The following is a 27,736-nucleotide window of genomic DNA, read 5'->3' as shown; positions in this document are numbered from 1 at the left end:
AATGAGGCTGTGGAAATTGCAGCTCTGTAAGGGGCATATAACAGTTTGGCCACCAAAATTTCTGTTGGTATCATTGGAAGAGATAGAATATTAAGTTTAATTCTAAGACAAAATAACGAAAAACTGAGATAAAAAACGGCACCAGATTTTTATTTTAAATAGAGAAAAATAAACTGAAAGCTAATGTTGAATTCTGAAATATTTTTTGTGTGTGAAAAAAACCTGCAAGAATTGGTGTCTGAATATGTCTATGTATATTTTTTCTTTAAAAGAAAAATAAATTGCATTGATTTCTTTCATTTATTTTGTAAATTTTCAACGGATAAGATGGTTATTTAAAACTTAGAATATTGTGAAATGTTTTGACATTTGCAACATTTTCATCTATTGTAGAATGCTGGCAGTGGAAATGGAATTGATCTTTCAGTACTAAATGAGGCTCGGAGCATGCTGACAGACCTCCTGACCGACCTGTCCCTTCCACCACAAGTGATTTCTTCCCTTCGAAGCATTCATAGCTTGATTGGTGCTTTCTCAGGCACGTGCAGGCCAAAGGCTAGTCCATTCACACCATTTCCTGGTTTCTTGCCCTGCCCTGAAATAGAGGATCCTGCTGAAAAAGGAGATCGGAAACTACTCAAGGTCAAATGACTTGAATTTTCATTCATGTGTGTGTTGCAATTTTTAAAAAAATTATCAAGGGAAATTTATCTGGAAAGAATGCTCCTGTATGGATAGTAGCTTCTTTACTTAAGTACCTGTGAACTATGTTTAAGGTCAAAAGAGAGCAGCTGTGAAAACACATTGAAATGTAGACAGCTACCAAAATGCAAATTCATGTGGTTGATGGGTAAAAGCACAGTTCTGGACTTTGAACACATGATTCCTCAAAATAAACACAAGATTAAAAAACCTAAAAGCAAATACAAAACAAAGATTTTTATGTTCTCATGATATGGCACAAACAGGGCTGTTCTTGATTTTCCCACATTTTTGATCTAGCAATTAATATCAGTGTGGCTTTTTCATTGACATTTTTTTCTAAAGAAATTGACTCTTGTGAACATCAAACTAGCCATCAGATGCAAGCAAATCAGCTATATAAAAGAAAAAATATCACTTCTTTCTGTGCAGCACATCACATTATGGAACCAGTGTGTAAATATACCATTACTTCTCCATTATCTAGGGTAAATAAGTAAAGCAAGGATGTAGTTACTGTGTGGTGTGTTAAGGAATGTGGAGGAAAATCATCAAATACAGAAACTCAGATGCAGTGCAACAGAGCTAATACTTCTAGGGTTGCCCTGTACTGAGAGCTTGAGGCTTTTTTTTGCGGAGGCTGGTCTGGGACATTCCTGCCCTATGCTTCCTTCCATTTCCAGGCAGTGGGCAGCTTGGCCCAAACTGATCAGCTTGTTGGCTTGCTGTTTTGAAGCCAGATCAACTACTTCAAGCCAGATTCAGCCTGTGAAATGTCTGTTGGGAACCATTGTCAAGAGAAATACTTTGGAGGAAAAGCTCAGTGTTCACAGATTACTCTGTGGAAGATCCTGCAGGATCATTGTGGTATGAAATTCCTTGGAATATCACACGGATATCTGCATAAATCAGTTGAGTAGGGATCATAATCATTCCACATATGTTTTCATTTGTGGACTGCTAATGATTGGTATACTGATGTGAAAAAAAATAATTTATGTTAATGTGAAGATTTAACACAATCTTAAAAATTTCTATACAGCTAGTCAGAAATGAAAAATATTTGTTGCTGGAGACTGGTTATAAAGATTATGTGAGATTGAAAGATGTTTTTTAACAGCTATTCTCTTTTCCTCCTTACTAAAATTAGGTAGCTGTTCCTTTAAGCTTCAGGGGTTTTTCTGTATATTAATTTACCTTGTGGATAAAATAGTGCTTGTCACTGCAAGTCAATGAATGTTTGATTTCAGTATATGTTTAGGGGTAAGTCAAAAGATTTATGCCTATGTATGTTACTGTAAAAAAGAAAAAGATTTTCTTTCAAAAACCAGGTAAGTCAGCACAAACTCCAGATTATGATGCACCAAAGAAAATTATAAGAAAGTATGTCTTCAAAATGGGACCTTTCAGACTATATTAAAAGGTTCCTATTCTCTCTTTCCATAACTTGGAATGTAAAAGGTCTCCTCTATATTTCAGATTAATTGTTTCATTGCTGAGGATTATGTACGTACCTATTTCTCTTCCCTGTCTGGCTTCTGAAGTGCATTTGGTGACAATTTTTTCTCACTTCTGATGGGGAACTGCCTGTTCTTTTCAGTAGGAAAAAAAAAAAAAATGAAAAGACAGAAACAGAAATGGGGCTTCAGACCTTGGTGATAGCAATAACTGGTTATCCAATACCAACTCTTCATTCTGAGTTTCTTGATAGTCAACAGCTTGGAAAGCGTAAACTGCCCAGTTGGTGCTATTCACTGCTCAGTCTCTTTAAATTCCTAAAAAAGAAAAAGGAAATCTTAGTTAGACAAAAAACTTCTCAGGGCTGCTCTGCAATAAAAGGACTTCCCACTTTCATTGTGACAGAACTGTCCCCAGATTTCCTAGTGTATGGCAGTAGACTGTCTGCCAGACTGATGGATTTCTAGTACTGTCAACAGTCATGATTTCACACTTTTCAGTCAAGTTTTCACACTTTGGGCAAGTAAAAGTTGTCTAGGCAAGTACTTGAGTATCCACATCCCTTGTGTCCTGGCATTGTTATTGCTGGTAACTGAAAGTCTTTTCATAATAACTTTCTGCTACAGTCTAAATTTTTTTTCCAGAGCAACTTTTCCCTTTTATATAGTGATTGTCAGTGACTTTGCTAGCGTAGAATGATCTGGAGTTCCTTAGTCCTTCACTATCCATGTGTTGTTTATTCTCTGCTTCTTTATCTAGTAGGGGAAAGTTCTGGAGATTTGTCATATCCCCAGTGTTCCCATTCTTAGAGAAGCCAGGAAGAAGAAAAAGTTTGTGCAGGTGCTGGTGCCTTCTTTCTGTATTATGCTAAAGTGCACACTTGTTTCGGGGAGTGGACCTTTCTCCACTGGTGTTGGGGATTTTCAGTGGTGCTCCCTGTGTTGTAGAAAGCACACAGGTGAGATTGATGTGGTCCATTGGCGAAGAAGTCCATTCTAGCCTGAGAGAACTGGACTACCGCTGTATGATAGCACACAGAATATGCTCCTCCAGTTTCCTTTCTGGTAGAACTGGATCAAGGACTGCTGCATGTTTCTGTGGGCAATATGGTGGTCTTATTCTGCCTGTCCAGCTCCACCTTTCTAGCTGTGACTACAGCTTTGCAGCAAAGGAAATAGAGTCAGGGTACATCCCATATCAAGGACTCAAAACAGTCTGATTTTTCAGGGTAAGAGGCTGTACTCTTTGATGTTACCACTCCTTTCTTTTTTTTTTTTTAACATACGGAACAGCTGTGTGAGTTACGTATGACCTTTGACCACCTGATGAAGCTTAGAATTGTAAAGTCATTATTTCTGCTGGACTTTTGTGGTGGTGATGTCCAGGGGTCAGCTATCGTCACATAACCCTGCATACCTTACTCAATACTGCAAATATTGCTTTGGATTTTTTGTTTTAAACACTTTTTCCTGGTATCCTTTTTACTTTGTAAGGTTTGATTACATGCATCTATATTATGCAGAAGACTCTTTCCCCCCCACCCCTCCACCCTCCACTGAATGGCCAAATCTACGGATGAGTTAACAAGTGGATTGTAGACTGAATGCAGTCGGAGAGAGTTTTGCTGGTTTGGGTTGGTTTTTTTTTTTAATTGGTTTAAAATACAGTGTATAGCTTATCGGTGCAATGGATGCAGATATGCCAGAGATGGCTTTGCAGTTTCAGTTCAGTGATCTTTCTATTAATTAGGTTCTACTAGTTGCTATCTAAACATGGCTATACTTTTCTGGGGTTATTTCAGTAAGGCAGAGCTAATAAGCCCCAAGTTATTGCCATACAGGACTGTTTGGGTGCTGCTGCCCTGCTTTGCACAGGGCTTTATGTTCAAGTACAATGGTGATTCCCAGTGTTTGGGCTGTGGGTGTACCTAAACCAACACAGCTTCCAGGTGGGGAGGGTGAAGTGACTGGGAAGCTTCCCAGGTGCTGTGGGCCTGGTATGGAAGGAGAGAGGGAGTCTTGATGGACCAGAACTGACCCTATGTATTGTGCATCACCCTTTCCACATGTTCCACAGTTCTACACCATCAATATTTAGCATCTCAGTTACTAAAAGCTCAGGCTGTCCTGGGAACTGCACAGCTGACTGTGTAGTTATATGATTGGGGTGTGTAGAAAAAGAATCTATAATCCTACAGCAACTCACTAGTGCTATAAGGTCTCAGTTTTTAAAAGCTCTGAAGAATAATTGTTGGATCACATGGATTTCAAGTAACTACATATTTTAATGTGGGGAAAGGAAAAAAAGATATGAACAATAATTATTCCCAGTAAGCAAATTAACTCAATTGCATCTTTTTTGTTTTCTTAAGAAATAAGAATGGGTGTGAGATACCATACTTAATGTTTTGCTATAAAAAATTAACAATAAATAGTCTTCACAAACTATAAGTAAAATTTTAATGTCTGCTTTTAATTATATAGATTTTAACCATGGTTCAATTACTCAACAGGGATTAAATAGCAGGAATAGCCTGCCGACGCCACAGCTGAGACGAACTCCAGGAGTTTCTGGCATTCCACCTTTAGAATCAACATCTCCTAGGTGGGAACGGAGTAACAGCAAGAGATCTCATCAGGAGTATAACACATCAAGGTAAGCACTTAACCACATTTTAAGGGCAATAATAAATGTAGCCTTTCTAAAATGTGCATGTCTGTAATGTTGAAACTTGGCAGTGGAAGAATTTAATGTAAAATCTTGTGAATTGAGTCTCCAAATTCTGCCAGCATAAACTGGAAAATGTTTCAAGTTAATTATATACTATACTTTGTAACTCTGTTTGATCTCAGGCAGAAATCAGGTCATTGTGAGGTTGAATGGCATGCTCTGTCATAAGTAGGCCTGCATATCAGTTTTAGTAGGAAATGAGAAAAAAAGTCCAACATACAGGATTGCAAAACAAAGTAGTTTAACCTCTAAACCTTTACTGACTTCCTTCTTTTCCTTTTTACTTAAAATATGTATCACTTTCCAACTGCTGCATCCACCCAAATTTGTTTTCTAATTAAAAAGATCGTATAGCTTTCTTGCATTAGGTAGCCCCTGTTGTGTGTATTGCAGTATTTATTATTCCTATGGTCATCGAGCAAGCAGTAAGGTAGACTAAGAAAGAAATCTCTTCTCGTTAGTCAATATGGTGCCAATAAAGCTTTTATTTCTGGAATTAATGTTACAGTTTTAATTAGGATTAAAGTAAATATACATTTTTTTTCTTTTTTGTTTAATGTTGAGTGAAACTTCACACATATAGTTTTATTTAAATGTGTAAATGTATATGGCTTTGCTCGATACTTTGTAAGTAAAGTACAACAGATGTTTGAAATTGCGTTGTAGCTAAAGTCTGTGAAAATGTGTGTGGGTTTGCTTTTTTTTGCCTTCTTTTTTTTTGTACTTGGTATCTCTTAAGACTAATGGTTTTACATAGGTCATACGGAAAATATAATAGACGCATTTTTAAAAAAGCAGATATGAGTTATGCTGATAACTGATAGTTACTAGTAGTGGATGAAAGTTTATATATACATGTCCAAGAATTTATTTATCAATATTATATTTAATTTTAAAGTAAACCATTTAATAATTTGGCCCTTGTCAGTGGCTTCTTCCCCTTGAATAAAATAGGCTCTTCATGTTTTTACATATTAAAACTTAATTGTGGTTTGTGTATAAAATGTAATTGAAGATGCTGGTAGTAGCAGTAGTAGTAGTTTAAAGATTGTATTTTCATGCTGATTTGTTTATCAGTGTTGGAAAGAATCTCCCCAGTTATATCGACGAGAAATAACCAGAGACCAGAGAAATTGCATTAAACTTAGAAACCATGGGACTTCAGTTTGAGGCTCAGCTCTTCTGGTGCGGACGTGGTGTATGTTTACAGAGGGTTTCCTTACAGCTCTTACTCGCCAAAGAAACCTACTCAAACTCACCCGATTAAAAGCAGCAGTACGGAAAACACCCTCGCACATACTTTATCATTTTAAATTATCTCTTCACCCTGATGACTAGCACTTCTAGTTAGTCATGTTCCCCTGCCCTGCTCCTGTCCACCCCCATGCAGCCCTAGGAGATGTGTTCACTTTTTCGTGGTTTGTGCCCTGCCCTTCAGAGTTCTTGCCAATTCTTACACTGTACCTGTCTCCTTGCATCTTCCAGTGATGGTTCTTAGCAAGTTCCCTTTAACTTCTGACACGTAATCATCTCAAAATCACCCATGGGTGCTTACTTTACTGATAAGGTTAGATAAAGTAGCTGAACTGGCACAGGTGTTCCTGCTGCCAAAAGAGGCAGTCCTGTATTCCTAGAGCACTTTGTGCTGTTGGCTCTGGCTCTTGAGTCAGCCCCTTAAAATGTCAGAAAAATAACAGCAATAAAAAGACATTTTTTCCTGCCCTGGGGAGCTGATTCAGCCTAATGAAAGACCCAATGAATGTTAGAAGAGAATGAAGGAGGAGCAGGCTAACAGCAAAAAAGGGAGGGTGGAACAGTAAACTGTTCACTGGGAGTAAAGCTTATCAAAACCCAAAATATTTCTTTGCACACAGTGACTGCTTTCTCAACTCAGCTGGAATTCAGTTGAAAGATATCACATAGTGGTACAATAAATTAATATTACTAGAAAATTTGATTTAACGTTTCAAATTTTTTTCTATCCATCCAGTGGCCAAAAGCAACTTGAGTCAGCTGCTGTTTCATTTGCATGCAGATTCTTGATTTGGTTTGTCATTCAAACACTAGTTCAAGACAAACCGACCATGCTTAATATATAGTCTTCCTGTATTAAATACTGTTGCAGCATTTTTGTGTGCTTTAAAAGAATACATGTAAGCTGTGGTAGCTAAACAGTGTAGAAATAGTGAAAAGTTCAATCTATCCTGGTTCTTTTTAAAGTTGTCTAACATGTCAGTTCGGAAGAACAAATATGTGTTTATTCTTTAATTTTTTATATTTATATATTTAAACAAATTATGAGAGATCAAGTATTATTTCTGTATTTGACTTGTTTGAAATCAGCTTAAACAAGCTTAGATCTGTTGGGATAAATACGTTTTTCCCACATTGAAATGAAATAATTAGTTTACATGAACTATTTTCACTTTAAAGTACGTCTATACAGCTATTTTTAATTGCATATCGCATTTTTGTACGAAAGGAAATAGGTAATTGGAATTCTTGGAGTGCAATTTCGTGCATAGAACAGCAGATGGCGGAATTGAATTGACTCTAACAAGTCAGCTACTGAAGTACAGTATGACTTTATGTCAAAAAGTGTGACTTCATGTCAAAGCTTCGTTTTGGGATGATAAATAGAATAATTAATTAACTATGAAAAACTGATTTGAGAAACAATCCATGGCTGTGTAAGGTCGTCATGGTATTTCCAAAGTAACCAGTCTTTTAAATGTTCTCAGATCTGTTAGAAAAGAGCTTGCTTTGTTAAAATGTTCAAGAAAAGTAAATACCATGTTAGAAAATAAAACCTATGGGATGTAGTCTGAATATGCTTATTGTGTCATTTTAGAACTGCATAAATTTTTCTGTTGCTTTCACCCACTATCTATCATTTTTTATTCCATATAATTGACATATATTGTCTAGCTGATCTTGAATTCAACTTCTTTATAGTACTCTCTTTTTTTTGAATGGTGGTGGACCTGTAACAGCAGTCTGGCTATTTTGTAAGCATTTTATCTAATAAAAATGGAAGACAAGGTAGGAAATAAAAAAAAAAAATCTGTTTTATTTTCAGCCAAGGATCTCATCCAAATGCGTCTTTTGGTGCAAACTTGATGACAATACCAAAACAAAGATCATCTTCTATGACATTGACTCATCATATAGGTTCCAGACGAGCAGGTAAGATGATGCAATTTTTATAGCTTAGTGGCAGGATGTCAAGGTACCAGTTAGTACATCATGTATTATAATTGGGGTTTTTTTCATGCAAATGTAGTACTAAAATAATATCAGCACGTTGCATATATTTAAAAAAACATTTTATTTTTAATCTGCTTCTAAGAATACTCAGAGTTACAGTTAATATCGTTTGTACAAATCTCAGCTATTCACCTAATGCTATGTAGCTGCAAAATGATACCATGTTCGCTATCGTTAATACCTGTTGAAAATTGCAATGTTCGTATACATGAATAAGGGACATTTTTTTAGTAATTATACTTTTGTAATAGAACAGTGTCATTTAGAAACTCCTAAATACCTGATGGCCATCTGAGATTAATATTTAAATAAATCTTGGAAGGAATTGGAGCAGATTTTACTCTAACACTGCCAGTGTAATAAGCTAGTAGATACTGTAACAGCAGTGCTGAAATAAAGTGTGTATTGGTATTTCGGAGGTTATAACTGGTCTGGTTGCCCATATTAAGTGAAAACTGAAAAACTACTTCTTTTGACGTTTCTGCCTATCCATTTTAGCACGATTTAAGAATAACAACCTAATACCTTTGTTTTATAAAAGTTTAAATATGCAGGTTGTATTAAATCTGTAAATCTGGAGTAGATCTAGGTACTCTATGTGTGTTTAACAGTGTGAACTATACACCATGTTTTGGAAACTTGAACGTGCTTTACAATTTATAAAGGTTCTTGTCATTAAATTTCAGTCTTTCTAAGCAGTAATGTTTTTATTGTAATCTGAACCCCATGTAATGTTTCTTTTGCAAGGTGCTTCTCCTGGCCTGAGTCCTGTGGGTTCACCTAGTCATGGATCTGTCTCCAGTGGGGCTTTCAGCAGCTGGTCACCTGTAGAATTTCCTGATACTGCTGATTTTCTTACAAAGCCAAGCATTAATATACATAAGCCTCCAGGATACACACATAGTTCTCCAGATTTTCAGCAGCAAGTTAAAACACCTGTAGTTTATACATGTAGCAGGTACTGTAGATTCTGTTACATTTTTAACTTCATATGCATTGAAAAAAATACAATTAAAATGAAAAAATATAACAAGACTTACACATCTACTGGTATTGAATAAAATGCATATGATCTCATAATAATTTGTAACTATATTATCCAGGGGAGACTAAGGAATGCTGTATGTATGCCATTGATTTGAAATGGCTCATCCTTGAAAGCAGCAGTTGTTGTAGAGTAACAATATTTTACATATTTTTAGAAAAGGAGTACTTCCTACTTGGGAATTGATTTCTGTATTTCAGAATACTTTCTAAATAATTAGCTCTGCTTTACTGGTTTGTTGAGGTGAGTCCAGGGGAAGTGATGGTTGATTATTTTGTAAGTACAGACTACTAAACCTGTGCGTGCCAAATTTATGAGAAAATACTAAGGTCACTTAGTAAAGGAACCTTTGAAAGCATGTCTTTTTAAGAAAATTAATTTGCAGATATTTTCAGTACAACATAGCAGTAGCAAAAGAAGAAAATTACTGAATGTTGTAAATATTTTTCATGTATTCTGTAAGCTGTGGACGTCAGATACTCAAGCCTGTTTCAACACCAGAACCAGAATTTGCAGAATATAAAGACAGAAAATCAGGTGGGATTTCAAAATAGACAAATATTCAGTATCAGCTTGCTTTTTTTTAAAGCCAATTAAATTATAATTTTAATATTTCTGCATAAGATTTTTCCTATACTCTAACTCATATGCATATATTTTATTTTAGTTTGTGACTTAGGATAATCAAGACAATTTAAAATATTGCCTGCTTCAGAATAAGGATCTTATAATAGGCTCCCACTCATACCTTTATAGTTCTGTACTCCATATATCAAACAAGTTCTCTGCCATCTCAGCTAAACTAATCACTGAACCAATTTTTGCAAGTAAGAAGTTATGCTTCTAGCTTTTCTCAATCTTCAAATAGATTTTTGTCTAATAAATTTTGTCCTTTACAACTTTTTTGTGATTAAATTCTTAAATAAAAATGGTTTAGAAACAAGCTATTACTTGTATTCTTGTGAAGAATTTGTATTATCAGTTCAAGAACTATTAGGCAGTAGTATTTTACAAATAAATTATTGATATAGCATTTATGTATATATTTTCTTTAAGGTGAAATTGGAAGTGCTAGTGTTTCAAAAGAATCTCTCCACCATACAGAGAAGAATAAAGATGAAAGGAAGGAAATGACCGATCAAACACAAAATAATCTGCTTGTAAGTGTGAAATTGAAAAAATAATTGCAATAACTTTTATCAATATTTATTTTTAATTTCTAACGTTCTGTAAAGAGCTCTTTGCATTGCTAAAAATTGTAATTTCTGAAAGGAAATGATGCACCACTGGAATTAAGATTTTCATTTAACAATTGTGTATTTCCAGCTTGCATAAATTTCATTAGCAAATGACAAGAAAGATGGTGATTGTATTAGCTTTTTGTTGATCAAAATTAATTTTTATAGATTTAATGTTGATAGTATGCTCAAACGCTGATTGACTAGTATTTTTTTCCTGAAAATTTTTGAAAGACGTGGCAGTTTCATTTGTAAGTCTCACTGAGTGTTCATACAGTGCAGTAATATTGGCAGTGCAGGGACACAAGTGGTTTAAGCTTTACTAACATTCTGGGTTTATATATCAATTTTTTTAAAGCTTGTTCAATTAATGAACTGTTAAAGCTCAGTAAATGTTTTGTTAGCCTGTGCGTATTTTTGTTTTGCTTTATCAACTCCTCTTGTTTTAAAAGAAATAAGAATGAAAATTTAGCACTGTCTCAGAAAGCCCTGGAATCTGCTGCCCCAAAAAATGAAAAGTCAAGCCCTTAACTGTGATATTTGTACTATTGATTCATGATTTTATCATAGCCATAGTCACAGCAGCATTCAATAAGTTCAATAATGATTAATTGTTTTCATGGCTTTTTATGCCAATGCAACTAACAAATTAGTTTTCATTGTTTTAGAGATGATAAAGTATCTTACTCTCATACAGATGGAGCAGGCTCCTACATTAGAAACAATGTTATTAGACCATGATTCACTAATGGAGAAGATGAAAAATTGGAATTTCCAAATTTTTGACCTTGTACAAGAAATGGGAGACCACTCTGGAAGGATTCTTAGCCAGGTTTGTTGTCTTATATTATTATATGAGGGAGGGTGTGTAAAGCTGTCGTGCTTATGTTTTATTTAAACGATGAATAAGTTTTGCAGTCAACTTACATGCGAATGCTAACTCAAAAAGTAGAAATATAATTTCTCATGTACTCCATCTCTATGTAAACCATAAAAAGTGACTTATCTATAGTCCACTTGCTCCAAATTTTCTGAATTTTATTCTCAATGTAAAAATAGGTTGGATTCACACCTACTAGGTTTTGCAGTAATATGCCATTTCCTATGAAAAATTGTCTCCTGCTTTCAGAATTACTACCTTGTTTGTCAACCTTTCTTTTTTCTTTATTTCAGTAAAATATTTCTGCCAGCGCTACACCGGTGGGGGAAGAGAAGTGATCTTTTAGGCAGTCTTTTGATCCTACAAACAAAGGGATTTTTTTTCCCATGCTGCTTTCTGCATGTAGTACTCCTTTTATCTGTTTCTGACTTGTTACTAAGCTCTTTCATGCAGTTTCATGTTATGCTGAAGCCAATCTACTGGCAGGTGCAGAAGTGTGATCCTGTTTGCTCTTCCCCAGCCTCTCCCATTCATCAATGTCATCTGGAAACTTCTGTCTCTTTCTTTATAGTGGATTTAGCAATCATGGAGCCATAGTATGAGCTGGATTTGCTGGATCCTGATCACAAAATGTTTTTATTGCCAGTATCTTAGTTTCCTACCGTGGAGTAGAATGCATGTTACTCTTGCTCAATGGTAATGTTAGGAACCATCAGCTGAAGGGAAGGAAACAGGTTAGAAGCACTTGGGTGCAGCTGGAACCATAAGCCTGCACCTATACTGGAGACAGGAAAAAACCAATGGGGATTATTTAATTTTTGTCATTAGACACTGTCTTTTCTTTCACAGTATGCAATATTCTGGGTATTCTTCTAAGTCTTCAATTAGTCTTGTTTGATCAAATATTTTCAGGTCTTTTGTCACCTCGGTTAGTGACAACAGTTAATGTACAGATTAGAATACCACAATCTATTTTGAGTGGTATTTTTACTGTAGTATACTAGTACTCTGATCTTCATTAACTTGCATTTCATTTTGTGCAATCTAGGGGATAGTTCAAACCTTGAAGTATCTAAGCGTGCAGGTTTCTACTTTACTAGATTTTCAGTATCAGTTCTTACTGATATTGTATGTATGGGTACTACTTGTCCTTCTCCTCCTCCCACACCAGTCCTTTTGTCTGCTGTGCTGTAAGCATCTGATAGCTATCTTACTTAAAAGCCAATTAAAAATTGTATTTTGCTATCATCAGTTGTAAGGCTCTCAGATTGGGTATGTGTAAGGAGAATGGTTGGGGCAGGTGGAAGGAGGAATGTCCCCTCATTTTGTTCTCAGGTTCCTTTGAGCATCTCCCACACTTCAGAATGTATTCTTTCCCTCTAGTGTCTGGGAAAGAAGTGACAAAAATGATTAGCCGTGACTTATTTTGAAAAGCTTTCTTAATATTTGCAGTCTCGGGTGGGGATTAGGTCTTTGGAGTCGCTAAGTTCTACTTGTAAACCATAACATATTGCACAGTATATACATGTGGGGGGTGTTGTGGGTACACTTTAAAAACACTTTCATTTACCAGCTAGCTTTGTTAAAAATATGCTGCATAAGTGATAATGTATAAAAGAAATAGGATTTCTGTGCCAACGTCTCAAAAATAAATACCATGTTGTTTGTTTTTTTTTAATATTAATGGTTCTGCTAGTATCGATAAGAAATTTCAATTTTTGAATAATAAATAAGAATATAGATTTCTTCTTTTTAGGTGACTAATGGAATAAAACATGAGTTTTTAACATTATGAAAAATTTTAGGAATATTATACAAAAAATGAATTGTGTATAGAATTTTTCAGTAAAGAAATAAAAGCTTTTATTATTATATCTTTGAAAGGATGATAATCCATATTTTATGCAAAAAAAAAATTAAACATATCTCTATGACAATAGCTTTCAGGTAATCTTTAAAGGATTTTCAGTAATTTCCATCTGTATCAGAAAGCAAAATTTTAAAAACAGGAATATTTTTGAAGTTGAAAAAGCAGAGTATGCCAAGATATATTTCTTAGAATAATATTCACTTTAATATGTATTTAGGTAACTTATACCTTGTTTCAAGACACTGGTTTGTTTGAAATTTTCAAAATCCCAACTCAAGAATTCATGAATTACTTCTGTGCACTAGAAAATGGCTACCGAGATATTCCCTGTAAGTACTACCCAATTATGTATGTTTTATGTTAGTGTGTCTCCTTTAGTGTGTGCGTTAGTTTACTGTTTAATACAGAGGTAGACAATGTCTAAATCTAGTATATTCTTAATACATTTTTCAGAATTCAGAACTGATTTAGTGAATTACAGCAAAAAAATTGGTGGATACCAAAAATGAATTGTTTATATGTAGGTTGAATATAATCTTTAAGAATTTGAATGGGTAGTTGAATCAAACATACTGAAGTCAATAGGAGAATATTTATTGGTATAATGGAAACCTGATTTCTGCCCATTATAGAGTAATAAGAAAATACAGGATTTTGACAGTAATTATTTATCTTGCTGTTTTGGGCAGCCAGATCTATTGGAAAACAAAACCAAATCCAGCCCCCCACTCCACCCCGCCATGCCACAGATGTTTGCACCAAGCCAGGTCCTTCTCAGGTATCATATCGGAAGCAATGATAGTGGCTCACCATCACTGATTTAAAAGGCTGCTTAATCCCTTCCTGACTCTCAGGAAGGATGAAGTGTGCTTAGAGGATGTTTACTGTTTATTTAACTTGTTTCTTAAAAACGTTTGGTGGTATAGCCTCTACTATCTAAATAAATTGATTTTTTCTTTCTATTTAACAAAAATCTTCCTTATAATAAATTTATTGCATTAAATTTCTTTTTTTCTTGTTGATTTTGAGTATATTTCAGATATTTTTTATTATATTTGATAATTTTCAGATCACAATCGTATACATGCCACAGATGTTCTTCATGCCGTATGGTATCTGACAACACGGCCCATTCCTGGATTTCAGCAAAGTCATAATGAGCTTATAATGGAAAGTGATATGGGTATGTATTCACATAAGTTATTTTTTTTTCTTTTGCTGTAAGAATATTTTAATGAAACTACAGTAAGTAAAACAAATTACTCTGGAAGAAAATATCTAATTCTTATCACTTTTAAAAAAAATTATTTTAATGTAAGGCAATAGAATGATCAGTGTTAGTATACAACATTCAGATTTTTAGAAAAATTAGATGAGTAATGGTTAGTTTGTTAGGCAAGAATACAGCCTAATATATTTTAATATTATAAAATTATAAATTTTAATGTATTACATACATTTTCTGTGCTGGATGAAACCTCTGTATACTGCTACAGTCAGCATATTTTCAACATTTGAAATACATTAGACTAATATTTCTTAACTTTATTAGGAAATTAAATAGGGCAGAGAAAAAATACCAAAGTCAAAGTATTTAACTTAATGGAAGTTCTTCTTAATGGTTTTAGTGTAAAAACGAGTATTTTAGAGTTCTGCAGTAGATATCACATGCAGACATTCAGGCATTGAAGTGACTACTCTAAGAATAACTGCAGAGGAGCATCCCTGAAAGAGAAATAAAGACTTAAAATTCAAATTTTTTATGACATTAGTTATAATGAAGCTTGCTTTTGTGTTGTCTATGACTTCATGGAATTAACTTCTAAATTTAGATTTGTAGCTTTGAACTAAAATATACACTGTAACTGAAGTATAATTTTATATATACGGTTTTATACTAAAATGTATGTATTTAAGAAAAATCAAACGGAGAAATCAAGCACTCTAAGACCTTTGTTTTGTATGTGCAGTAAAAAAAGACAAGGTGCAAGTTGTGGCTTTTAAAAGGCTGTAATTTTAAGAAGTAATTTGTGAACTGTACAGAACATTATCCAGTGTATGCTATTTCTTCCTTACTAATTAGCCCCTCTGCTGTCACCTTTTGCTTTTTTCCAAGTTTGTCCACATCCACTGATTGCACCCTACTGCATTTTCTTTCTCTAAGTGTTGAAATGGGTGGGACTGCAGAATTGTTTGGAGAAAGAAAAATGATAAAAGTCCTTTTGTTTCCCTTGGCCAAAAAGTAAAACTAAAATAAGAAATTATAGAAAATTGCTTTGGAACAATTCCAGTATAAATATTATGAAAATTGTTAATCCTCGCCTACTCTATTAAGACAAAAGAACCCCTTTTTGTTATGTGGTGATGAAATTAGTGCTATTACTTTTTTTTGTTGTTGTTAAGTAGTGACTTTGTCCAGGGGAAAGGAAAATAAAACTGTGAATCTCCTTATCATGCAAACATTTCTAACTTAATGGGTTTAGGTTTTTTTGCAGCAGTTTCCACTGTCCCAGAGCTTTTCCTCTAAGTCTGCAAGTTCAAGAAATGGGCAAATTATAGAAATACTAAGGGAGACGCTGATTTATTGTTTCTTGGCCTTATTGAGGCTGGAGAGAAACTGTAGAATGCTCTTTTAGTGCTGCCATTTTAAGAAGGGAATGAAATTCTAGGTTTGTGTAGCAGTAGGAGGTCTTCAGCAGCAGGACAGTAAGAGGAAGGCAAAGAAGTGACAGACCTTAAGAGTAACATGTAACTGTTGGTATCCATGTGTATTTTCTAAGATGTGTAGTTTGGACTCAGATGTACATTTTTGCTAGTTTTTCTCCTTCTCTTCATTCCCTCCCATGGAACAAATACCTACACGTGCATTTTAATAATTAAAAGCTTAGATTTTTGTGGTTGCTTTCTAATCTAAATGACAACTCTTTGCAATCAAGACACGTAGACTAGATGGATGGTGTTCCTTGTTCTACTAGATCACCTTCTGTGCTTGCTGAAACATTCCTCTAAACCAGCCTTCTGCAGCAGGAGGAGTAAACTGTAGCAGAGAGTGACTTTCTCTGTTCCATGTCTTCTAAGGCACTGTACCACATGCATTGTCAGAAGTGTGAAGTCTACATTTTTTTTTCTAAAATTGCGTGGCAAGAGTGAGCTCTGATTGGTGATTTAAAAAAATTTCTTTTCCTAATTATGACTGTTCAAAGGTCTTCTGAAAGTTTCCTGTATTTGTGTGAACGACAGTTATCCCTCAGCATTGTAATGGGAAATCTTGTCTGAAAAAATGGTTCCTGAGGTATATCTGTATGTAGTACTAGGTTAAGAATTGGTTTTAGAGCAGGAACATTCCACTCTCCAGTTCTGGGACACTTCTTACAGGCTCCACAACGTCCTGTAAGATTTTGCTCTCCTTGTGTAATGTCATGAAACAGTTGAAGCTTTTTATGCATTTGTAAGAGTGCATCTACTCGTTTGGACAACCCATGTGGCCATGATGAACGTATGTATGACTTACTGGCATTTCAGCTTTCCTTCAGAATTGCTGGTTTATCTATAAACAATATTATGATTTCTATTTTTAAAGTGTAAGTCCTTCTTTGCTGAGTATTCAGCTCCACAATTACAAGGATAACAATATTAAGACTATGTTCACAATAGTATCTGGCAGAATCATTTAAAATGTATTAAAAATATGAATGGAATAATGTTCTAAAAATATGTTATTTTTATATTTTCGATTTTCTTAGATGAAGCCAGTGGTATTGGCCCTGTCCAAGTCAGCTATATTTCTTCAAAAAGTTGTTCTATTGCTGATGACAGTTATGGTTGCCTGGCATCAAACATTCCTGCTTTGGAATTGATGGCTTTGTATGTAGCGGCTGCCATGCACGATTATGATCACCCTGGTCGTACAAATGCTTTTCTAGTGGCTACAAATGCACCTCAGGTAAGAGATTCTTTAACCAGAAAATTATTTGTCTATCTCTGAAATCAGAATGATGAAATTTTTTCTCTTCTATATCCCTAATGTAGCCTGTTTAGGATCATTTGCCCAATTTAAGAAACGGAAACTAATCTGAGTTTAACTTGTATAATACTTCTTTTTCTGATAAATTCCAATGTGTTTTGTATGTATTAGTTGTGTATGTGTGTAAAAATAATTTTCAGTTTACAAAATTGAAAATAATAACATAAATCAGTGCAGAGTAGAGTTAAAGATTATTTCCTAAAGAGCTGGCCCTAGGACTGTCTAAGCAGCTAATTCATGGATATCTTACATTTTGAGAGTCCTCTGTAATCATAGTGGTGTCTACAATTACTGTAAAAAACCAGGTTCCTCTAGTAGTCCAATTAACTGCATCACCTAATCTTTGTATTTCAAATTAGTCCTTTATGGTAAATAACCATTACCTTTAAGGGAGGCTGAGTAAAATAAGAAATCAGCAAGGCATCCTTGCTTTTATCTCCCATATTCAACTTTGTTGTTAGAACAGAAAGTAGAAAGTAAGGAGATGCTATGCTCTTCAAGGTCTAAAAGGCTCAGGTGGAAGAGTTAAAGGACAGTAAAGCTAAACAGAATAGCAGATAGAAGGAAAAAAAAAATGGGGGGGGGGGAGGGGGGCACAGGGAACAACTGGAAGGAAAAGCACTGAAGAAAGGATGCCTAAACTGCATGGTGACACATTTTTATCTAAAGAGTGCAGTATTATCAGCAGAAGAATATATATGATGGCTCTTTGGGTCTCTCTTAATAATTTAGAGACAAACTTAAATAACAACATCAACAACAGTAATAATAGTAAATCAGAAACCAATGCAACTTGTCAGGAGATGAAGACTTTAAAAGTGAACTTTCCAGTCAGTTTTCAACAATTCCTTATTGCAAAAGAAGTTCAGAATGTAGGCAGGTATGTATTTCTGCTGAAAACTGTATATAAGGAAGAATAAAAACAAACAGCACAGGCGTTCATCTCCAGTTTTCAAAAATGCACACAATCACTTTGTTGATCTCTTCCTTTCCTTAAAATATAAAGATTATTTTTGCAGTTTTCCAAAGAATTTATTTCAGGTCCTGTTTAATCTATATTCAATTAATTATTTTCTAGGATGTTTTTTATAAACACGGGAGTTGTAAGTAAAATGTACTACTGTTTTAATATTTTAGTTAACTCAGTTGCAGTTAAAATGTATTCCATCAGCATTAAATGTAGCACACAACTAGTGATACTCCATACCATTTCATGTTAACCACAGTTCTTATATGCTTTGGAGGTTTTTTTATGTTTTGGGGCGGGTTTTGGTTGGAGTTGTTTGGGTTTTTTGAACGGTATCGGAATTAAGAGGAATTAAAAGCATATATTTAGATATGGGTTTTGGTTTGGTTTTATTTGTTTGCTTTTGTGGTTTTTCTTTTATATCAGTGTGTGTGTTCCACGTGTATTGCCAAGAGTGCAAAGTCTACATTTCAAGTGGTTTGTGTATGTGTGCCTACAGTATGAATGTAGATGTCACTAGGACATTATTAAGGACTTTTAAGGAGTGAAAAAAACTTTGCTAATTGGTTGGGTTTTGTTTATTATTTTTCTCATCTGCCATTTTTGCTTCACTTTTAACCCTCAAAACTAGAAGGCAAAACATCATTCCAATAGTTTTTTGTTGGTGACTTTTTTAATTAAGACTTGTTTCTGACTGACCCTTAAGCTTCAGAATTTTTAATTATAATTTAAAATCTTAACTCTGTCATTCACAATTCTGTTGTTTTGTTTTTCTGTTGGTTTGTGGGTTTTTTTGTAGGCTGTTCTCTACAATGACAGATCAGTCTTGGAAAATCATCATGCTGCTTCTGCCTGGAATCTTTTCTTATCACGACCGGAATACAACTTTTTATCAAATCTTGATCATGTAGAATTCAAGCGTTTTCGTTTCTTAGTGATTGAAGCGATCCTTGCCACAGATCTCAAGAAGCATTTTGATTTTCTTGCGGAATTTAACGCCAAGGTTTGTTAAATTTTAGTGTCTGCACTGAGCTGGTCATGATATACTGATGCTGCTACTCAATAGTTGTTGGTATTAATAAATTTGCATTTAAAGTTTTATATTATTTTAATTTATGTTACTAAAAATATGCAAATAGAGTACTTTCTTTGTACAAACCAGTTGTAGATGGTTTTGTAAATTGCCTATAAGCTTAGCAAATATGACATAGGGACCCACAGGAGATCTCAATCATATCACATTTCCACCTTCTGAGTGCTAGTAAATAACTTTTGGTCTTAATATGCTTAAAAGAAAAAAATGTATAGAAAAATTAATGCAAGTGTCTGTTGTGCAAAGCCTAAAAAAACCCCAGACGTGAGTAGTTTTACCTTAATTTTTTAAAATATGTGTGCTTAATGCAGGTCAATGATATCAACAGTCATGGTATAGAATGGAGCAATGAAAATGATCGCCTACTGGCCTGTCAAATATGCATCAAACTGGCAGATATTAATGGCCCAGCAAAAGTTAGAGAGCTGCATCTGAAATGGACAGAAGGCATTGTTAATGAATTTTATGAACAGGTGGGTATGGAAAGTGCAATTTACTATTTTTTTTACTGATAGATGATCAGTTCTTTGCATTACTAAATGTGTAACTAAATTAAACATTACTCCTTGTATTAAATCTTCAGGTAAGATATTTCCATCTTCTCTTCTTGGACACTGAAAATATATTTTTATAGGTAGCATACTAACATAATCTTTTTACTTCCTATCAATTGTTTTATAAGCTTGAAAACAAGCCCCCTGCCAAGGTTGTCAGTTTTTAATGTATGAAGTTTATTTTCTTTTGGGTTTGTGTTTATTTATTTATTTATTTATTGTTGTCTTAGGATGATGCTAATAAACCTAAATAATTTCTTCTACTTTGGAAGTTAAGTTCATTAGTATGTTTCCAGGCCAAAGATTATGTATAGAATCCACAAAACTAGAAATGTAGTCAACTAACTCTTACTGCAAAGACAGAAGGTATTGCAAAACTTTCAAAATTAAATAATAAAAATACACATTAGTAACAAACAGTATTAAATGTAGATAAGTTATTTACAGTGGAACTCCTGGTAAATAATCCTATCAAGACTGGAGAAAAGTCAGAAATTATTTTGCCTATTTTTACATTTACAACTTCTGTAAGCCCCCCCCTCCCTATATTTTACATTTCTACTCTAATATTTTCCTGTAGTGAATTTTCTGAGGAGTTAACTATTTATGAGGTAACAACTAAGGATTGAAAAATACTTTTTCAAATTAGGAAGATAAAAGTAAACAACAAAATCACTTGGGAGATTTAAGCAATGCCAATAATAATCTGAAGCGCTTACACTTCCTCATAAAACCTTAGTATTCCAGGTTACTCTTTTAGGAAAAAAATTTTTGTAAAACAATCAGTTCCACAGAAGAGAAGTGCTGAGGTAAGTTATTATAACTCAGAGTTGTGTATACGCAACTGTTCAATTTTTTTTTCTTCTCCCATTTATAAAATAGAAAAAAAAAAAAAAAAGAAACCAAAACAAAACCACCTTATTCTGGATGTTATAGCTCATTTCGTTGTTCTATTACTTTTGGGGGAAGTCATTTACCAGAATGCCTTGCTCTAGCTGAGTACTTTCCCATTGTCTCTGTTCATCAGCTCAGCAATTGAAGTCAAATCTCTGCTTACCCTGAAGCCACCCTGTGAAGGCAGAGGAGTAGCAGCTCCAGTAGAACTAGGTCTTCATCCGTGCACAAGGGTATATTGCAGCAAAGCTGAAGGCAGGATTATGTGCTATGCAAGTCTGAGCCATAATGTGTCTTTATTTTTAATTGGCCTAATCACATTTTCATTCACTTAGCCTATACTATTATTGTCTCTGCTAAAAAGATGTATGTAATCCATGTGATGGTTACTTGGTTCCTTAAAAGTAATCTTTAAAATAAAAATTGAAAGTTAAGTTTGTGAGAAGTTCTGATAATTTTTTTCATTACTTTTTCAGGGTGATGAAGAAGCAAGTCTTGGGTTACCTATAAGCCCCTTCATGGATCGTTCTTCTCCACAGCTTGCAAAACTGCAAGAGTCTTTCATCACTCACATAGTTGGCCCTCTTTGTAATTCCTATAATGCAGCCGGGCTGCTTCCAGGACAATGGGTTGATGAAGAGGAGGATGCAGAAAGTACTGATGATGAAGATGGAGCACAGTTAGAGAGTGATGACGAAGACATGGAAGATGATCTTATTTTAAGTAAGTTTCTGTATTTTGGTTGGCACATACAGTTGTTATTTTAACAGATTCAGACATAGCAATGATGGTTGAAGTTGTATAGTGCAAATAGTGTAGATTTTGCAATTATGCTGCTTCATAAATTTTGCTCTTCTAACAAATTTTTTGTTAATACCAGGAGACTTGCAATTTGAAACAGAAACTCATTGCTACCTTTTGCCATGTCATTATTTAAATATTCTGAATAAGCATCCACATGTTTTGCTCAAATTTACATCCCTCTCACAATGTGCCATTTGTTTTGTGTGTGTAAAATACAATTACTTCGAATCTCAAACAATCAAATATGCTTATAATTTTACAGAAGCTCAAAGAAAAAAAGGTAGACGAATATTTTGCCAGCTAATACACCATCTCAGTGAAAATCACAAAATATGGAAGAAAGTGATTGAAGAGGAAGAAAAAAATAAAGCTGAAGGAGCTAAACTGCTGACTGAGATCTCATCTTTACCTCAATCAGATGAAATTCAGGTTATTGAGGAAGCTGATGAAGATGATGAGCAACAACTAGAAGACAAGACATGCTAAGAAAACTTCAGTGGTGTCCAGTATGATGATAGCCTACTTTTTTTTTTTTTTTTCCCACTGTGCTGACTTTAGCCTGACACAGCTCACATAAAATTGAAAGGCCTTAATACTGTGAGAGGATTCTTTCTGCTCTAGTGGAATCCCACTCCTATGCACTTTCATCACAAAGAATATGAAACTTTATTCAAAGATTGAGTATTGTATACCCTGATGCAAAATTCTTTATGCCTTAGTTGGTATAAAATATCCTGATATAATGCTGCCTTGCTGAATATGGAACTCTTCTTTTCTTTGAGGTACCTGCAATTTTTAAAAACATTCAGTAACTTCAATTACCAAAGTGGCAAGAAATTTTTGCTAACAAGGAAATGTGGGATGGATCCTAATTGTCTTGAGTTACTTCATGTTGTTTTTGAACATGAATGAGAAAAGTCTGTGCCTATATAAAAACTATGTAACTGTTGCAGTGCAAGCCTGTTGTGGGGTGTCTACTTAGTGCAGTAGTGTGCTTAATGTAGTCATCTCAGAGCAACTGTTCAAGGACTGTGACAAATGCTGAATTCTGATATTTGTGGTTTAAAAAAGAAAAAAAAATATCCAGGTGCATCTATTTCTGATGCTTTTTATTATTGTGCATAATCTGATGTTTTATTTTTGCAGAAAATATTCAGGTTTGCAGTGGATGTTCATGATAATTCATTGAATGCAAGGCCATTATCTTCTGTTGCCTTGCTGTTTTGTGGTAGAACATTAAAAACCTGTTCAGCTTACTTAACTTATTAAGGAATTTTATTCTTTTAGTCATAATGCTATATTTCCTGCGCTTACTCAGGTTCCTGTTTAAAAACAAGTCAACCACATCATAGATTTTTATCTTGAACCGATTTCCGGCATTAAATTTTAAGGAAACAAGATCATATTTCATTTATACTTTGTATGTAAAACTTTAGGAGAATTAAAGATTTTTTTTTTTAAAAAGAGACTTAAACTACTGTTTCAAAATTGCTAGTGTATTTTAATGTGCCAAACATCTTTTCTTCTATCACAGACATAGCTTATATTGTCTTCAAGTTTGATATACATCCTGAAATGTATATATGGAAAGCAGAACATGAAAACTTCGTATAAAGCCTAATAGTAAGGTAAACAACACTGTACTAAATTACATTTTAGATTGTTGAGTTTTTAAAAAAGAAAGTTAGACATTCCACACAAATACATTTTTAGGAACACTACCATTGTAGGTCAAATAAAAAATAATAAAAAAAAGAGCGTAAATTAGGCTACAAGTATGCAAGCCACAAATAAAGCTAGTTTTAAAAGTGCAGCTTTTAGTGCTAAACAATTATATGCTGTGCAGTTGAATAAAAGCAAATGCACACATGCGCAAGTTGCTAAATATATCTTAGCATATTTGTGTTTACATCAGGTGACCTGAAAAAAAAAAGTGACATTCCTAAGATAACTTCGTGTAAATTGTATTGCACTGTCTTAGACAAACAAACTTTTATTCTGCTCTTCCAATTGGCCAGTTTAAATAACTGAAAAGGATTATTATTTTTTTATTTTCCACTAATAAGCTTTTTGTTGATCCATTTAGAAGACCACTGAGATGTGCTTTTGCTATATTATATATTCAGTGCCAAATCCCCCTTTGCTGCCATTATTACTATCACTGCGGTTTTTGTAACATGAGCAGTGTTAAAAACAGATATTTCTGTCATTAATAAAATGTTGCACTATTGAAGCTGGCACTTACTGATCATTCACTTGTATTTTACATTTCTTGTTCATATGTTTTCCTAAGAAGTAATCTGAAGACTACAGAAATTATGCTTGTTTAAGTATGCTGTATTCTCAGCATTTTGTGTTTAGCCTACGTGTTTGTATATAAAAAAAAAATCACTTTAATGCTGTTTAGTTTCAGTTTGCTTTAACTGAGAAAAGATGCAGATAAGCTTGTCTAAAGTTACTGTTATATTATTTTACATGACAGTTTTCCATTTAGCTTCCTTTTTAAAAATTAAAAACTAATATAAAGAAAGAATAAGAAGGTAAAAATAACATTTTATCTTTTACAAAGGCACTGGCAGCATTTATATCTGGTGACAACATCGCCAGCAACTTTCTTATCTCAGGTTTCCCTTAAATTCTTTAGAAATACTGAAGCAATTCTTAAATTCAGAAACAAGTAGCAAACCTCGGTGTTTAATAAACTATAAGGCTAATATGTATCTCCAATTAGCTATTTTCAAGTTACAATAGTTTGCTTCACAGATATGTTTCATTAGGAATGTATTCAAAATCCACTTTAAAATGCCTGTTATTTATGTATATGTAATATGTGACATTGTTACTCTAAGAGCAAGGGGAAAAAATGTACAAATGTCATGAAAGTTTGTTTCAGGGCATGCTTGCAGAAGTGGTTGTAACTGTAACTGAAGGTGTCTGAATCTTTCAAAAACAGTAATGCAGGGTCATTTGAATGTTGATTGAGCTGTTGTCAACAGTAATATATCTCCTTATGAGGCATGTCCCTCTTCTTCTGCTAACAACCCACTGACAAATTACAACCAATTTAAATCTGTGACCACACTTCAGTTCACAGCTGACAAGGGATGCTAAGGAGCACAGAAAAGCACACAAAAGAACATACTCAAAATACTTTAGAAAGAAACACTCACCACTTTTATTTGTCAAGAATCAGGCCAAATGAACTTACACTGAAGTTTATGCTGCTACAGTAGATATACCTTTTATGGATAATATTCTCAGGTTGAAGTCTTCAGCCCCTTTCCTATCAAGAGTCTCCCATCTCCTCATTGCCTTCTTTTACAATCTGTGTTGGATTACTTGCTCCTATGCATACAGCGCATACAGAACTATACAACAAAGTTTTCTGTAAGGACCAAATTCCCTCCACGCCTCTGGGGACTTCTGGATGTTATGGTGGTACTAAATTAGTCAAATGAACTACTTGGATCCTCTTCCTCCAAGACAAAGTTAGATGGTGAGTTAATGCAAAATTAGACTGGTGTAACATTATTTAAGGTAAGTCCAAATTGACAAAGTTTGTGCAAGACCTGATTTACTCTGTACGTAGAACCATTTCATCTCTGTGCTTCCGTCATTCAATTTTAACTACAACCAGTGGCAAGTGAATCAACATGAGGAATTAGCAGAATTCAAGAGCTCGCTTTTAGCTTTGGCACTTCTTCCTGGGTAGTCATAGTTGAGACTGAGCTTCTGGTTCTTCTAAAAGTATACAAAGTTGAGGTAATGCAGTTTGTAGCACTAACATTCACAGGGCAGTACTTTCCCTTTTGTCAACAAAAAAAAAAAAAAAAAAAAAAAAAAAGAGAGAAAGTATGAGAGGTGCAGAATTGGAAGTGTCTCATACACTGGTGAGTGTGAGATCAGGAATCCCAGTCTGAAATATGTTTTGGAGTAAAAGGATGGAATTATCTTAGGTGATGAGAATTAGAAAGAAAACATAAGGATGGCATACACATAAAAGCATATCTTATTCTGAAGAGAAGACACTGTTTATTGTTTCAAGCCAGTTAATTGTCTTCAAAAAAATATGTAAACAGGATATCTTTGGTAGCTCAGAATATTTGGATTGTTAGAAATTAAATGAAAATAGAAATGAAAATTAAATTATGCTCCTACTAACAATAGAATTATCATAACTGAAGTTGTGGTGCAAGTTTAAGAAAATTGATTTTTCTGTGGCCAATAGAGATTAGATGAGAGAAAATAAATATATGAAATGTATTAAATGAGGTGGAAGAAGTATGATCAAGGCAGTGTTTTATTTTGCTTTTTTTCCTCCAGCTTTCTTCAGAATTGTTTCTGGACAACGTACTGCTTCATGTCTGTTTTAAGGCAATTGAGGTAATGAATTGCTTTCATTTTTGCAATGAAGAATTTTCCTTTCAATATCTTCTGAAGCAAGACTTTAACTTGCATTAAGAATAATAACTGCAGATTCTTAGAGATGAAGCTGGCAAAAGAACACAACTGTTAACTCGTCCCTACCTGATCTTAATTTGATAGGGCTATAAGCAATTAGTACTTTTGTCCTTTGCTAAATGAAAAAGAATAATGTCTTGTATTTCAGAGGAAAGAGGAAAGAAAGCTTATGGACTAAGCTGCCATAGGATAAATATTCCAGTGCACTTGAGTTTCTAGTTGGCAGCAACCCTCCTGGCATAGTGTACATTCCCCAAATCTTTATGAATTCAGCTGATAGATATGTAACTGAGCAATCAGTCTCAATGGTTTTGTTGTCAATTGTTACTCTCATTTCTCTAAAACATTGCTGGCTTGGACTTGAAATAATACTTCTGATTACCCTCTTACTTGCAATACTCTCACAAACAAAAAAATAGAGTAACTAGCAATTGCTTGTTTTGTTAATAATAGCATTAAGCTATAGAAAGCAGTTCCAGCAAAGAAGAAACTGGTTTTCTTTTGTACTGAGATTGAAACATCTGTCCAGAAATTGGATGACTTTAAGTGCTATTGTTGTGATACAGTCAGGATACTGAATAATGATGCTTAATGTATTTTTAAGTGATTGACACTTATTTGGTTATATGTGACACTACAGACACGCTTTAAAAAGAGCACAGCACAATCAGAAATCTTTGACCGGAAGGTTTCTTTTGGAATCTGTACACTGTGAGTCATCTTTTGATTTCTGTACTTCAAAACGTCACAGGTAATAGCAACTGGTGTCTGTGATAGGTTCTACTATGCAGGCTGTATTACCTGGCAGAATGTTACTATCTGTGAAATCTAAGTAGAGAGAGCAAAAGTCCTACACAGAGAAGAAACCTTCTGCCTTCTGGTTCATCTGTGAAGTTTCAGAAAAATAGAAATGTGTGACATGAAACCAATAGAGCCTTTAAATAACAGTGAGAGAGCATAGCGTTTCAAGTGATTCCTACCATTCACCTTGTGATTTGTCCATGTTCTAAATATCTTGCCAAAAAACAGGTGGTGAGTCACTTCTGAGTCATCTCTCCAGATCAGCAGAACCCTTTGCACCTTGAATGAGATCAAAGTCTTTTCATTTTATTTGCATATAAAACAAAGACTAATGCTTAGCTTAAAATGTAAGTATTATACCAAACATCCAAAGGGTAAGCCTGACATTACTTACTGCACATGGGGAGCAGACTGCAGACTGTCACCTGTGCCAGTTAGATGTGAAAACTTGCTCCTATATGTGGTCATTCAAATGGACTTAGTATACCCTTCTCTTATCACGACATTCATTCTACTATAATTTATTAATCTCTTGGTATTGTCCATTTATCTTACTCATATATTAACTAAGCTTTCAGTAAAAAAAAATGAATGAAGGAGCCCTCCTATTCATCTTTGAGAAGGGGTTTGTAGTAATTTTATTCTATTCATCATAAATAAGGCATTACCAAAATACTGTTTCGCATTTCAGATGTCACAGCCCAGGAAAAATATCCGCCCATTAGACAGACTACATAATTCCAGTACAGACCAGTGAGACTAACCAGAAATAGGGAAGACGGCCTAAAGAGAAGGAGAAAGATAAAATTAATTCAAGAGGCTTTTCTGAGTCTAGAGAAGATGAGACTTAAAAAAGGTATCCTAAAGTTTCAAATACTTAATAGTGCTGCTTCAAAGAGCAAAGTAATTAGAACAAGGCTTTCAGTGTTCATAGTTTAAGACAAGTAG

The 27,736-nt window shown here is 34.3% G+C and overlaps 1 protein-coding gene across 1 annotated transcript in view; it reads left to right on the top strand.

Moving 5' to 3' along the window:
* Nucleotides 1-22,990, top strand: part of PDE3B (phosphodiesterase 3B) — an 87,164-nt gene extending 64,174 nt beyond the window's left edge. The window contains exons 3-16 of the mRNA XM_013298231.3: nt 394-642; nt 4,673-4,815; nt 7,970-8,076; nt 8,905-9,115; nt 9,666-9,739; nt 10,259-10,362; nt 11,138-11,272; nt 13,408-13,519; nt 14,260-14,373; nt 16,934-17,133; nt 18,981-19,184; nt 19,586-19,747; nt 21,199-21,445; nt 21,789-22,990. Coding sequence (XP_013153685.3) covers nt 394-642; nt 4,673-4,815; nt 7,970-8,076; nt 8,905-9,115; nt 9,666-9,739; nt 10,259-10,362; nt 11,138-11,272; nt 13,408-13,519; nt 14,260-14,373; nt 16,934-17,133; nt 18,981-19,184; nt 19,586-19,747; nt 21,199-21,445; nt 21,789-22,012 — 2,286 coding nt within the window. The 3' untranslated portion in view covers nt 22,013-22,990. The remainder of the gene's footprint in view (nt 1-393; nt 643-4,672; nt 4,816-7,969; nt 8,077-8,904; nt 9,116-9,665; nt 9,740-10,258; nt 10,363-11,137; nt 11,273-13,407; nt 13,520-14,259; nt 14,374-16,933; nt 17,134-18,980; nt 19,185-19,585; nt 19,748-21,198; nt 21,446-21,788) is intronic.
* Nucleotides 22,991-27,736: the final 4,746 nt, after the last annotated feature.

The sequence above is a fragment of the Falco peregrinus genome, chromosome 9, assembly GCF_023634155.1.
Source record: "Falco peregrinus isolate bFalPer1 chromosome 9, bFalPer1.pri, whole genome shotgun sequence".
Taxonomy (NCBI): Eukaryota; Metazoa; Chordata; class Aves; order Falconiformes; family Falconidae; genus Falco; species Falco peregrinus.
The sequence above is the reverse complement of the archived record's forward strand: the minus strand, read 5'-3'. Positions and strand labels throughout refer to the sequence as shown.